This window comes from Pyrgilauda ruficollis, unplaced genomic scaffold (genome assembly GCF_017590135.1).
Source record: "Pyrgilauda ruficollis isolate IOZ18807 unplaced genomic scaffold, ASM1759013v1 scaffold16, whole genome shotgun sequence".
In the NCBI taxonomy this organism is placed as follows: domain Eukaryota; kingdom Metazoa; phylum Chordata; class Aves; order Passeriformes; family Passeridae; genus Pyrgilauda; species Pyrgilauda ruficollis.
This window is the reverse complement of record NW_024514764.1, coordinates 10,746,226-10,760,506: the sequence shown is the minus strand read 5'-3', so window position 1 is coordinate 10,760,506 and position 14,281 is coordinate 10,746,226. Positions and strand designations below refer to the sequence as shown.

Here is a 14,281-nt window from a genome sequence, read left to right as displayed (position 1 = left end):
CATTCCTTCTCCCATTTCACATTACTGACATGCTGGCATCAGCTCGATGTCCTTAACTGAACTTGCCAACTGCTTGGTTACACACAACTCTATTAAAACATTTTACAAATATTCTTTTAAAAGTAATATCTGCTCTTTATGCCAGCAAATTTGGCCCAAGTTTTGAGACACGTTTACAAGTCAAAAAATGTATGGCTTTTGGTGATTCTCCTCCAGACATGATTGATCTGCGATTCCCTGAGACCCTGCTGAATATTTTAGAAGAAAAATGATGAACCAGCAAAGGCAATGTAAAGCAGTATATAAGGGCTATATTCCATATTGTTAAGGAAGATTAATTGGGGAAATAATTAATGTAGCCAAGTTATTAATTACTCTTTGGTTGTCCTGCAATACCAGAGGCTTAAAAAACCTATCTTATTGCTCCTATCTGTCCCCAGAATTAATGATCTCTTATTTAGGCTGCTAGCTCTCCATGCATAAGCTATCACCATAATAGCAGTGCTTTCTTGTAGCCTGTGGTATCAGCATCCAGAATGCATCCATCTAGAAATGAGAGAAATAATCACTACTGCTTGTAAGTCTTCAGCCCTGAACAATACCCAGTCTGCTGAAACCCCAGAGCATGTTCAATAGTGGAACGTCAGAAACCGCTGAAGCAAAGCACAAAATTATTCAGGTTCTTTTTCATTTGTCAGTAAATTGGATTAAGGGATTCTACCGGGGTGTGCTTGTGTGTGGCAGTATATCTAAAACAAATGCCCCAGTCAGAGTCAGCCACCTTACACTGTCTTCCTGGGAGTAAATTGTATTCATCTGACTGCTCAAGGACCTGTGGGAGGAAATGTTGCAGAAGGGAGGTGGTTGAGTGTTCAAAGGTGCACTGACACCCTGCCTGCGTCGCTCGCAGCCCGAAGGTGTGTGTCTCACATCTCACCTCACCTCCCAAAGATGGGTTTTGTTTATAAGAATAATAGGCACAATTGAACACTGAGCACACTCTTGCCACCAGTGAAATGGGAGGGAGAATGGCTCTTGGGCATTAATAGACTGGCCAGGGGCCAGGGTGAGAGCTCAGCACTTTGGAGAGGGGACAGCACAGCCTTCAGGACAGGGACTTTGTCACCATGATATTTTTATGAAAATCCTTTCGCCAGGATTTTTTCTCCTGAGAAGCTGAGAAGCCTCAGTAAAGAAATGTAAACAATAACTCTCTGATTGCCTTGGAATGTGGTCTGGAGGTTGTCTTTGATTGGTCTCATGTGAATTGTTGTTACTTGATGACCAATTGTGGTCCAGCTGTGTCGGACTCTCTGTCAGGAGTTTTTATTATTCATTCCATTCTTTTTCCTTTCCTAGCCTTCTGATGAAACTTTTCTTCTATTCTTTTAGTATAGCTTTAGTATAGCATATCTAATCTAATCTAATATCAGCCTTCTAAGAAATATTGAGTCAGATTCATCTCTTCCCTTGTTCTGGGACCCACAAACACATTGACAGGACTTGGCTCCTCTGCCTGCTTCTTTCAGGCCTGTCCCAGTGACTGCTTTGGTCAGTTTGTATTTGGTGCTTTGGATAGTAAAATATTTTTGTAAAGAATACGAAACCATTATACCTTTTGTAATTTCATTATTCCTTCTGTAATCTGGGAAATGGAGTGAAGTTAGTGGTAATGCTGAAATTGCTTTGTCAAGTGGGTATAACATCAGGGTGAAACTGTGACCCAGCTGAAATAAAAGGGAATTTGACCATTAAAAACAGGGGGCGGGGGTCAGGCCTTGCCCTGCAGGATTTCAGTTGCAGTGTCTCTGAAACCAAGCATCTCTGGAGTCTGAGACACTCAGCCACACCAGAAATTCAGCAACATAATTGTGGAAGGGCTACTGTTGAGGTTCCTTCAGGATCATCTAGTCCCAAATTATCAAATGCGGGCATGATTACATGTAATAACATTTCTTTATTACTTTCTGCATAGCACCAAGTCCCACATCACATTGTCTTCAGGAAAGGATTTTTAAGGGGTTAAATGGATGTGGCATGAGCTGCATGCTTTGCAGTATGAGGTACTGGAAATATTTTTATCTTTAGAGCTAATTTGAATAATTAATCTCAACTTTTAATATCCTGAAAGCAATGAGACCTTACTATTGATCTTATTCATGAGAAAAGGATAGCAGAGATGCAGTACACAAGAAAAGTCACTGATACTTCTGGTAATGTTTATCACCATTGTGAAATAGCACAATAATAGAATTTTTTCCAGTGTACATCTTCGTGTGAACATTTAAGCCCAAACATATGGATCTGGGTATATAACTCCATTTTTTTTTTGTGTTGTTATGCTTCTGGGAAGCACGTTGCAGAGCTGGGACTTTTCAGAATATAAATTTACCAAAACAAGTATGATTAATTAATCAGTCGATCTACTTAGGAAAAGAGGAAAGCTGCAAGCCCATCACTTTGTCAGTTCTCTGTTAGTGGTGTATCTGGGAAACAGCCTTTTCAGAAAGTCCCAAACTCGGTTTTAAATTATTCTCTTTGCTCACTTTTGCTTTTTAATGGAAAGGTAACTTTGCAGAATCTAGATCCTTTTAAAATGGAAAATGTGCAATATTATCTGAGGGAAGTATGAAGATGATTTACTATGCATGATTTTTTCAGTTTGTACACATTGGGCATGGTTATATTTTTGCTCAGGACGTATATATATTTTTTCTGCTGAACTTTTCTCGATTGCTTTTTTTATCGGGTTTACAAATCAAATCAAACAGGTATATTGCAGAGCTCTGATATTATTTTCTGCGCTTATAGCACAATGTATTGAATTATGCTTGCTCATGTACTGCTGCTGCTATTCTCTCCAGATTGAGAGAGAATGACTGTGGGGGTTGTAAATTCACTTGGCTTCCAGCACCACCAGTTAAATCAAGAGCCCTGTTCAGGCTGGAGAAGAGACAGAGCAAGTGTTCATTACACAAATCAATTTGGTCAAAAGTACAGCACAGTGGGTACCCAACCATTGCTCACATAATATTGTCAACTTAATCAAATAATGCCTAGAAGACATTCACAAGCTCTTTCTCTCTGAGAAATAACTTGATTGGTGCAGCAGGAAAAAATAGGTGCCGTTTTGAGCATTCATTCAAAAATCCAGTGGGTGCTTTCTTTTTTGCTAAATTTAAAATTCTGAAGAGCTTTGTCCTGTGCTGGCATGTATACATGAGATACTCAGCACCTAATTTACCACTGATCATATTTCTAAAAAATAATCGGTTCCTTTTTCTTTTTTTCCTCTTGCTTTTCTCCCTGTAAATGTTTTAGAGGTTATTCCTGCCAGAATTAGGCTGTTCTTCCTCTAGAATTGGTATGGGTTTAAAAGATATGCAACAAACAGATTTGTGGTTTTTTGCAGATTATAGCAGAATGATCAGGATTTGGTAAAGCTTTCCCATGTTCCAATCGTACTTATTTTCACTTTGTCCAGAAAGAGATAAAAGGTTTAGATCCATTGCAGGCATCCCTACGGTCTGTGTCCCATTCAGTCTTTAAAAGCTGAGACTGGGAGCAGCGTTCCTGTAGTGGTGTGCAAACAGCTCTTCTGCATTTCATTCTGTTGGAAACAGGGTTGGAGGGCGAAAGATTTTGTGCACACCATCATGGTTTTGTAGGAAATGAAAGATATTAGTCAGTGAAAAAGAATGGAGAGAAAGTGGAACGTTTAAAATTCCGGTGGAAGGAACATTGCAGGGCTGGCTGTCTGCAGTGATGGATGGAAAGGGACACAGAAAATTGCTATTAGCCAGCAAGGAGAATGGAATGGGGTTTTTCTACCCAGGCAATGTGCACGAGGCCCTCTCTGATTTCAGGTTCACTGACCATTGTTTTATTGTGTCTGGGGCCTTTGCCACAAGTGCTGGGGGTGGGAGATGAGACTCCAGGGTCCAGTCAGGAGTCAGCTGGGAAGTGGGATTGTATAAGGGGCTGCGTGAAGGTTTTAGAATGTATTTTTGAGTGAAAATTGCTGCAAATTTGGATTAAAATGGCCTTAAAGGAAGAGGAGTGTATGTGGGGAGAGATAATATTTTTTCCAAACAAAAAATTGTCAAATTTATTTTATCCAAACAAATATTTGGTTTAGTGATTTTTTTCACTTTTATAATTTTTGTTTCTTAAATTCTCAAGAAAAAGCTAGGAAGGGAAACCAGAAAATTGGCTTCAACAATTTTACTTTGGTGTGAAATCTTTAAGTGAAGACTTCACACTGAAGCAAATTTGAGTGAAGTCTTTTAAATAATAGAAGCTTTCTGTTTCTAGAACTGAATTAAGGAAACAAAACGAAAAGTATTTTTCTAAAGGTAAAGAATTTCTTTAGAAATCAACAGATATTAACTCTCCTGATGATGGATTTGGTTTAAAAGGATACAAAATGTTTATACTGAAATTATCTTACATGAAGAGAAGAAATCCTTTTCTGAAATCCCCTCTTTGATATGGGTTTGCTTACATGTCAGAATGTTTAAATTCTAATTTATTTTAACAATTAAGCCTTCAGTAGCTCACTGAAGTAAAGGGAGCTCACCTCAATTTGTTTTGCTGTGAGTGAGAATTTGATCTTATCTTTCTGCATTCTGTTTTTATAACTTTCATTATAAGTCTTAAGACTATCATATATTAAGAATCTTTAATATTTTATAATTGCAAATATGTGGTGGAATAGAGGCCAGAAAGCAGCCTGACTGCACCCAAGACTGCAGGGATGGAGAAAGTATAATGCCACATCCTCACATCAATTAATTTTTAAAGGACTATGAAACACCTCTCTTCAGGTCCTCCAGCAGTGAAGATATTCTCCTGAAATGTATTATATATGTGTGAGGTAAATTGCATTCTGGTTCTGTGAGTCCACAGAGCTCTGAAAGTTGCCTGGCTTGGATTTTTCAAAATCCAGCCTGTCCTCTGCCCCCAGTGTGTTTTACCTCCTTGGTGTTGCTTGGAAATTTTTTGCATCATCTTCACATTCCAGTTTCAGTTTGTGATTATCCTTGTCCAGATCTCCAGCACAGCCGTGGATTTCTGGATGATAATGTGCTTTGTAAAGAGCCTGTTACATTGCCTAGCCTTTTCATATGTTCTAAATGCTTTAGCCCTGTTAATTCTGCCCCAGGGATCTTGAGGGTCATGGACAGTTATGAATTGTTGATGACAGGGACTTGCTAAAGTTTCTCATTTTCAGCCCTCACTGCCCAGACTCTGAACATTCTGTGCTGAGAGTGCAGATTTGAGGCTTCTTAGAATAAAAATAATTTTGAAAAGTGTTAAAACCAACCAAAGGCCTGGAAAATACCAGTACCTGGATTTATCCTCTTCACCCATAATTTGTAGCTCCATTTTAACACCCCCTTCAGAAACCTCACTGGATTTTGTTGACCATAATCTGTTCAGCTGCTAAGTAGGGCAATTGCTCCCAGTGTTTTGGGATGTTTGTGGTGCACAGCTCAGCCCTTCTACTCCTCATTTCTATGAATAAAATGAACAGAGATTACTCTTTTCCATTTGCATTTATACAGGACACTGATTATATAATTTCTTCCTTGGGCACCCTCTGTTCCTGAAGCTTAACAGCACCTTTGGAATTCTTTAGTTCTCTTCAGATTAATCTAATTGACCTCAAATTCTTCTGTAGTGTTGTATTTCAAGAGTTTCCAGTCTGTCATCCCCCACCTGCTCTCACATACCAAATTTCTTTCGTATTTCTCTCCTTTTCTGCCTGTAGGTAGAAAATAATCCCTGCGGTGTCTCTGGGTGAAACAGTTCCTTCAAAATCTGAAGTTTGAATTTCTGAGTTGATTTTAGCTAACAATAGATTAGCATGGAACATTTTTGTCTCTTGATAGCTATATACCATATTTTCTATCTAAATCACTAAATATTCATAAAGATAAATTATTTACTTTGTGGGCCTGTGAGTTCAGGGAGTAGCACATGAAGAGATGTGGTGGCACTGACTCAGTTTTAGGTTTACACTTGATCTGATCCCATTATTTGTTTGGATCACTTGTAAATCTCTCTTCAGTGCACACAAAAGTTTGTATTTGTGTGTGTGTGATCATATCCTGTGAAATATCAGAGATGCTACTGATGGACTGATGCTGCTGCAGAAATGAGCACCTTTATTTATAAAGTGTTCTTAGCACAGAAGTATAGGCAATATAGATGTCAGTACTTTTAATTCGAGAACATTTCTATTACTTAGGGAGGATATTGTTGAATTTCATTTGCTAGTATTCAATTTATATGTAGTTATTGTTGATGTAATGTAAATGATGTATTCTGTTTGAGTTCTTTTGCTTCCTCTTCAACAGGCTTGTTGGTACTAAAACTGTGTGGTAAGGTTTATTTTATTTAACCATTTTTATGTTGCTTAAACTGTTGTCTCCTAAAAGAAATTTCATACTAGCAGGAAATGGGCACTTTCTTCTTTTTGTTCTTTAAATGAACAAACTCAGAAAGACAAACTGAATGTAACATTAGCACACAAGAGAAAGATGAGTAATTAGCAAAACAATGGGGTCAGAAGGAAAAAGGAAAGAGCAAAGAGAGTGATGGCTGTCAGATCATCCTTGTAGTTTTTCATTCAACCATCTTCTTTCCCTTCTATTCTTCCAGGCCCTTCTGCCCGTGCAAAGGAGTATGACTGTGCTGTTTTAACATATCCATACAGAACCTTGGCTAATGACTGTGTGCTGTACAAGCAGTAATTAATTAGGCACTGTAGGATATAATTAAAGAACAGAGATGAGTAATTTCTATAACATACTGATAGACCAGCACTGGTTAATTTTACTTTTTGGATGAGGGGCATTTTATGTTTTTTTCCTCATCTCACTGCAGATTTATAATTTGTTTGTTAAATCATAACACATGGCAATGTCCTTCAATTTTAAACCAGAATTTTAAAGCCAGGGAACAGTGTCCCTGTAAGAAGTACCATGACATAACCTGATTTTGGTGAGGAAGAAAATCTGTAAAACTTTGTTTCTAGGTCTCACACTTGTGTCAGGCAACCTTCACCACTGATTAAACTTCTGTTCCCTCTCACAACTCAAGGCCTTTTCCATAATGGGCACCATTTATCTGGACAGAATGACCCTCCAGTGCCCATCAGCACTGCTTATGAAATGGCAACGAGGATGAGATGTGTTACCTGCCTGCTGTGGAGAGTCCCAGTGGCCTCTGAATAAAAGCACTAATCTCATTTGAAAGTGTCTGGCTTGCTCTGCCAGCAGACAGCATTTGGACTGCAGATTCTGTTCCTTACCTTGCCAAACACAGAAGGGGTTAAAGGAGTGTCTACAGTCTTATAGGAATATGTATTCATTCATTATTTAAGAACAGCTAAGCAAATCCACAAATAATAATTTACTCATTCTCCAGTTTATTCCAAATACAAATATTATCACTGGAAATGTATGCTGTTGAAACAGAAACGGATTTGATTTTCATGTATTTAAACTTCTGGTATTCCTCACTACTTTGGAGCAGATTTAACTGACTTTAGTTTGTTTGTTTGGTGCTTTTGTTTTGTTTTGTTTTGTTGTTTTTAGAATTTAAGCTCACCCCCTTGTATTAAAAATGCCAGAACTACTTACAGTGTGCTTTATTTTGCTTTACCCTTTTAGCAGACAGATGATGCAGCACAGACCGATGGCCAGCAACAGACACAATCTTCTGAAAACACAGAAAACAAATCACAGCCAAAACGGCTCCACGTCTCAAATATACCATTCAGATTCCGGGATCCAGATCTTAGACAAATGTTTGGTGTAAGTGCTCATCATTTATTTCTTGGGGTTTTTTTTTTTTTGTTTTTACATTTGCATTGCAGTAGGTATTTTGTATTATAGGCAGCTGTATCTCTGATTGAGGCTGTTTAACCATTTTCAGGAAAGATTCCCCTTTAATCTGTGTATAATCAAACATCTGATTGCCAGTCACAAGTGAGAAAATAAATGACACTGATTCTTCTGGATATGATGCACTTGGGTGCTTTGTACTGCATTCACAGAAAGCTGTCTGTGGTGGTTTAAATGCTTACATATTGCTGCTGTACACATCTGGATTTATCTGCCTGCTTTTATTGGTTTTGGAGAGTGTGATGTTAAGCAGTCAGTGCCTGACCTCCTGAGTAAGGGACCCAAAAGGAAGGCACGGGCTGAATTTCAGCACAAAGTTCAGACATAGGAATCCTCACCCGTCTCCACAGGCTTTTTAGGTCTGCAAAAACCTTTGAAGGTTTTTGTTAGTGTTTTGCTGTAAATCTCTCAGTTTGTGCTTTCCCCCAGGCCACAGCTGCCTTCAAGCACATCCCCTGTGTTTCACACAGGCCCTGGACACGCCATCAGCAATTGGATTATAAACAAGAGAGCTTAGACTGGCTTTCTACTCCCTGATCCAAGAACTCTTAGGTTTAGTTTGAAATGCCTCTAAACCAAATCTAGAAATAGTACTTGATCATCTATTAGAACCCAAGTCAGGACTTTGAAGCATTTCTGTTCCTTTCACTGTCTTTATTCTGCCTCACTAAACCCAATTCTCTCCTGCATTGCTGTTGGTTATTCAGTGCAGCACCAAGTGCCTCATGGCTCTGCACTTCTTTCCCTCTTTCATGTTCAGATTTTTAAGTTGTTCTAATGTGTTTGTATGTGAGTCAGAGGATGGTGTTTTCTCAGTATTTATTCCTCTGAAGGAAAACAGTCCCTGGAAAAAGAATCCTCTTGTAGTACTGGGAAATGAGTGACTGTTCTGGATCTGACTTGGTACAAGTTGCCTCCCCTGAACACAGCTTCCAGCTCATCAGCAGAATAGCAGAAGGCATAATAATTAACCCTCCAGAGGAAAATATGCTAATTTATTTAAACTAAACAAACCACTTAAAATAGATTTTATTTGAAAAAAAAAAACCATTGAATGAAACGATTTTTTGGTAGGTATTGTAGTAATTTTTAAATGAATAAACACATTTCCTTTTAATGTTTCTAAGTCTTAGGTCTCAAAAGACTGACACTGGAGAATGGCTGGAGTGTCTAACTGACTTCCAGAATGACTTGGTAATAGAAAACTTTTAGCTTCTGAAATTATAGAAAAATGAGATTTCTGTATGTGTGAGTTGAAATATTTCATGTGCAATATGGCAGGTCTGCATTATGTCCATGTTAAGCGCACAGTAGATGATCTTTTTACATGGACACAAATATAACAGAGTAGAATTGTTTAAATACCAAGTCTGTGTCTGCATCGAGGCTGAAGTGGAAGTTAAAACATTGATTAAATGGTGAATGCAAGAACATGAAATAAGCCAAAGTATACCAAGCAATGGTTGATTTTTTCATGGTCAAGTTGAAACTTTTTAATAAGCTAGAGAAGGAATACTGTCCTTCCTGGCCTGTAATTGTTTATTAGATATGAAAAGACTGGAGTACTCATTTCTGCAGTTCCTGAGACTCTTGTTGGACTATTCTCCATTTGCCTGCCTCTAATTTCTGCTTTTTTGTTTAAGATATTGGGTCACTTACCAATGCCAACACTGATCCATACTGCATGTCAATGAGCTATGAAATAACTGAAATGAACCCCTGATGAATTACATTGTCATCTCACAAAATGTGTCCTAACAGAAAGTGTTCTAAATTTATTCCCTTCCTAAGGCAGACCAACAGGGCCTTTTCCTCTGGGACAAGCAGCTGGGCTCAGCTTTTGTATGTGCAACAATGTCTAGGGAGTTGAGTGCTGTTCAAGGTCAATAGGAATAACAGTCACTTCTAATATTATAATAAAAACACAATTCTGAGCAGAGAAAAAAATCCCCCCAAAGCGAGTATCCATTCTGGTTTTCCAAATTATGCTCCACCAAGACAAAACTTCTTAGGGAATCATGGTTACCCATTTCAGCAAGGGTGGAAAGAAATCCTCAGTCCATGAAGCCAGCAACCTGATCTAATCTTATTCCTGCAAGGCAGAATTAACCAAACTTCTTCACCTGTTCTGGAAAATGCAAAAATTTGAGACTTACTTCACTGTGCTCACAGTTTAATGCTCTTTCCTCTGTGGCAGGGGCTTGACTGAGCTTAAGGCTCCTCTGTGGAGTGATTGTAATGAGCAGAATGATGCACACAATTTAGAAATAATATTGATCTGACTTCTTAATAGTGTTGTCTTTCTTTTTGTGTTTAAAATATTTGATTTTATATCATTTAACATTTGTAAAGCTTTGCACCATTTCCTGAAACACGCCTTTGTATTGTATATGATAGAAGGGTTGAAGTTTTCCAATTTTCATGTAACTTTTTCTGTTTCTTTGCAGCAATTTGGTAAAATCTTAGATGTTGAAATTATTTTTAATGAGCGAGGCTCAAAGGTAAGCTGTTTAATTCACCTGTGGAATTTTTTGTTTTGTTTAAAATATATGAGTAAAAGGAAACAACTGCACTGCTGTGACAAAATAATGTCTGAAATTTTATGTTAGTGAAAACATCTTCTGAGCTGTCAGTCAGTTTTCTAAGCAGTATGAAAATCATTGGACTCACATCTTTTAAAGGGGGTAATTTTAGCTACTGCAAACTGTCATCTGTTATAAGGGAATGTTGATTTTCGCTGTCCTTATTCTTCAAGGGTAATTATTTCATTTATTTTATGAGTCCATAGTTAAAGATATTTGTGGGCAGGTTTGCATTAGTATAGGTATTTTTTTCCGTTATTGAAATGAAAGATGACAATGATACCTAATAACTATCCTCTTTAGTAATTAGCTGAGAAAATATGTGATTGTTCCAGATTAAGTGCAGATGTTTTCCTCTTTAGTTAAAGCCTTAGTACACCAACCCTTTGAAAAAAAAATCTATTTTAGCATTTATTTTATTAATAGAGTTCTTATTGTATTGCAAACATTTAGTTGTTTTTTTTTCCAAAATTACTTTGCCTTAAATGCATACTTCAGTTTATTCAGTATTTAAGAAATAAAGCAAGATAGAATGGCCAGGACTGCATCAGCTGGTGCAAAACTCTAGCCCAGTGTGTTCACCTGTGATATCAGCTGCATTCTAGAGGTTTATGTCTGTCATATGCATATCTTTTTTTCCTTTTTTTGCCATGTCAGACACACTAAAAATTTTATTCACTAATGTTTCAATCTTCCTGTAACTCATATATCATTTATTATTAGCGATGGAATGTTATCCCTGTTCTAGACATACTGCAAACTGTCATATTTAAGGAATCATATACATTCAAAATCTATCTTAAATCAGATATATTTTAGTTCTATTAATATTTTTTTAAATTAAAGCCTTCACTATTTTTTTAACCTAAATGGAACAGCTGAAATATCTTGGTTTATTATTCAGACATTAATTAGTCCCCTTGCCTGCCAGCCCAAACTCAGCTGGGACATTCATCACTTTTTCAGTAAACAACTAAAATGGATGGAATTTGGTGGCTTAGAATCTCCTACTCTGGCCAAAATTTACTATTGTTAAATTATGGTTGTTCAACAGTGTTTGCAAAAAACATGGATTGTCCAGACCTGCTGCTGCTGCATAATCCCGTTTATTTCCAGAGCCACTCCCAGTGGCCACCTTTGCTGCTTGTGCTGACAGGGGGGAGCTGAGCACACGTGGGAGGAGTTTAAACTTTTGTTTAGCCACTAAATCTTCCCCAGGTGGGCATTTTAACCACCACGCCCACACTGAGCTGCATAAGTGTAAGGTTTTATTAAAGTTTTGGGGGATGGCATAAAGAGGTGTTTCCAAACTTGGATTTTTTTTTTGATTTGGCTTTGCAGCATGAACACATCCCAGTGCCTTGTGCTAAAGGCAAGATCCTGGAAGGGATTTCAGAAGGAAAAGGTTTTCCTGGCTGGGTTTGTAACATCCCTGCCTCAGTTACACATCGGTCAGAGTTGTTAAAGAGTGCTCCTGCACCACCAGGGCTGCAGCCCAGCAGTCTCCAGGCGAGCTGCTGGAGATGCCTGAGGCAGGGCTGGGTGCATCTCTCGGCTCAGGGCTGCTGCTTCTCACCTTGCTCAGAGTTATTTCAGCTATAGCTACGGAGTATTTTCATTTGCAGAAGTACCTTTAGACTCTCTCAATTAAATGGAAAGTTTAGGAAAAAGAAATACTAGGAATGGGAGGAACATCTTTTTTCTGTTCTTTTTCTTTTTTCTTTTTTTTTTTTTTTTAATCTGATCATTTCGTGTCCATTCTGTAGGAATTAAGATGCACCAGATTAAAGTCCCATTCCTGGCAGTGCTTATCTATGTTTTCATAAAATCCCACTGAAACTGAAAGGACTACTAAGTGGTTTCAGACTGAGTACAGGTAACAAAGTTTGCAGGATCAGAATTCAAATTTTTTTCTAGCTGCAGTTTGGGATAAGAATTGATAGAATTGTTTTTGTTTCTGTTTCTTTTTCTTTCTTTTTATTCTAATAGTTAATGTTTTAAATGATTGTTGCAAAAACAACAGAAGGAATCTCATACTCATGCCATAGTAGTTAAGAAAAATGGATTTGCATATTCAAAAAACATAACATTGGAACACCACTGTAAAGTATAAAATTATTTGGCAGAAGGGAGTTCTTCCATAAAAGAAAATCCTGAAACAATGAAAGAGTCATATACTACAAATTTCTGCTTGTTTGAATGTGTAATAATAATGAAGAAAACTTTGCTAAAATATACAGCAGCACTGATGACTTCTGAATTTTTGACCATTTTCCATCAGTTATAAATCAATGCTCTAGGCAGCTCTATATATATTAGGAAATCTGTTTATGCGTGTATGTATTAATGTGTGTGTAGTGTATATTGCATTAACATCTATTTCTTCAAATAAGGAGAACTCCAAAGTGCCTCCCAAATTCAATCTGAACCTTCTCACATACTAACTTGGCTATTATTAAATCACTTGACAGATTTTAAAAGTAAAAGGCATATATTTGCATTACCAATTAATAGAATGCAGCTGTTAACTCAGCTGCAAATTAAATTGATGCTAAAGTGTTTGTGTAGGTATTTGAATGTGTGATGGGTGAATCTGTGTTTTGTTCTTGAGTTTCTCTGCCAGCCAGGTAAAGTTAAAGATTTGCATAAATAGTAAGAGCTTAAGTTAAGTAGTGTTGATTATGAGAATAAGTACAACATAAGAAATTAAAAAATGACAATGAGTATTATTTTCAGAATCTTTGAAGTTCCTGTCTTATCTTGGCTTGTGGCTCCACTTTGTACGTTTTTCTAATTTTTTAGTATAATGAGGTTTTTATCTTTCTCTTAAGCTGTTTGAACAAAAGTTAGCTGGTAGCACTGTGAGCTAAGGAGAATGGCAGAAAATGTTGACTAAACTCCCACCAAATGTTTGCAATTCCAGGAGGGGACAATTTCTCAGGCAAGATAATAGGAAAAAAACCAAACAGAATTGGGGGAATTTCTGCTATTAAATGGAGTTACTCTGCTTAGATCCATGGATCCAGTGATATTTTCTGCTGTGAAATTTTCTTAATGGCATCCTAAATTAGGAGGGTTTTTAACAGAGCTTTAACGAGATGGGACAAAGCATTTGTAGAAGAAATAGAAGTTTGACGTTGAGGATGGGTTTAGGTATAAGAAAAGCCTGTACAGGGATCTAAACCGTGGAGATTAGTGCTGAGGAGGGGGATTTACTTTCTCTCACCACTCCTGGTGCTTTGGGAAAAAGAGAGTTCCATCCTCAGTGCCTTGTGGCAAGTGAGGTCGTGGCCTTGTGCTAAAATTGTGGAGAGTGGTGTGGAGAAAATGTGTGGAGTCAGGTGCTGTGAGAGTGGCTTCAGCTGGGGCTGCAGCTGCTGGCAGAGCCCTGGGCAGCTCAGGCCTCAGGCTGGATTTAAACGGGCAAAAAAGAGTAGCTGTGCTTAAGCTGCTTTGGAGAGCACAAAACAGAGACACTGCTGTACGTAAATGCCACTTTTTGCATTATAAATGGCAATAAATAACCGAGTTCTTTGAGTAGGTGAAAGAACCCAAATAACTCAGGAATTATCCTGAAAGTTACTTCACTCTTTGTTGGTGTTGACTAATTAGTTCTGCAGTCCATGCCCATTCTTTTTCTCAGCGCTTGGTGTCAGTTTTGCCTTAGTTTGATATTTGGTTTCCCCTTTGTGTAAATGAATGTAGAAATGCCTTCCCTTTCTTTTTATTATTATTTCCCCCTCTTTTTAAATTTTTTTTTTTAAACCAGTCACTTTGTGTAGTAGG

At 37.7% G+C, this 14,281-nt stretch overlaps 1 protein-coding gene across 6 annotated transcripts in view; it reads left to right on the top strand.

The window, feature by feature from the left end:
* RBFOX1 (RNA binding fox-1 homolog 1) overlaps positions 1-14,281 on the top strand; it is a 1,143,576-nt gene that overhangs the window by 1,041,788 nt on the left and 87,507 nt on the right. For all 6 annotated transcript variants that reach the window (XM_041462423.1, XM_041462429.1, XM_041462428.1 and 3 more), the window contains 2 exons: positions 7,680-7,823; positions 10,361-10,414. In XM_041462423.1, coding sequence (XP_041318357.1) covers positions 7,680-7,823; positions 10,361-10,414 — 198 coding nt within the window. The remainder of the gene's footprint in view (positions 1-7,679; positions 7,824-10,360; positions 10,415-14,281) is intronic.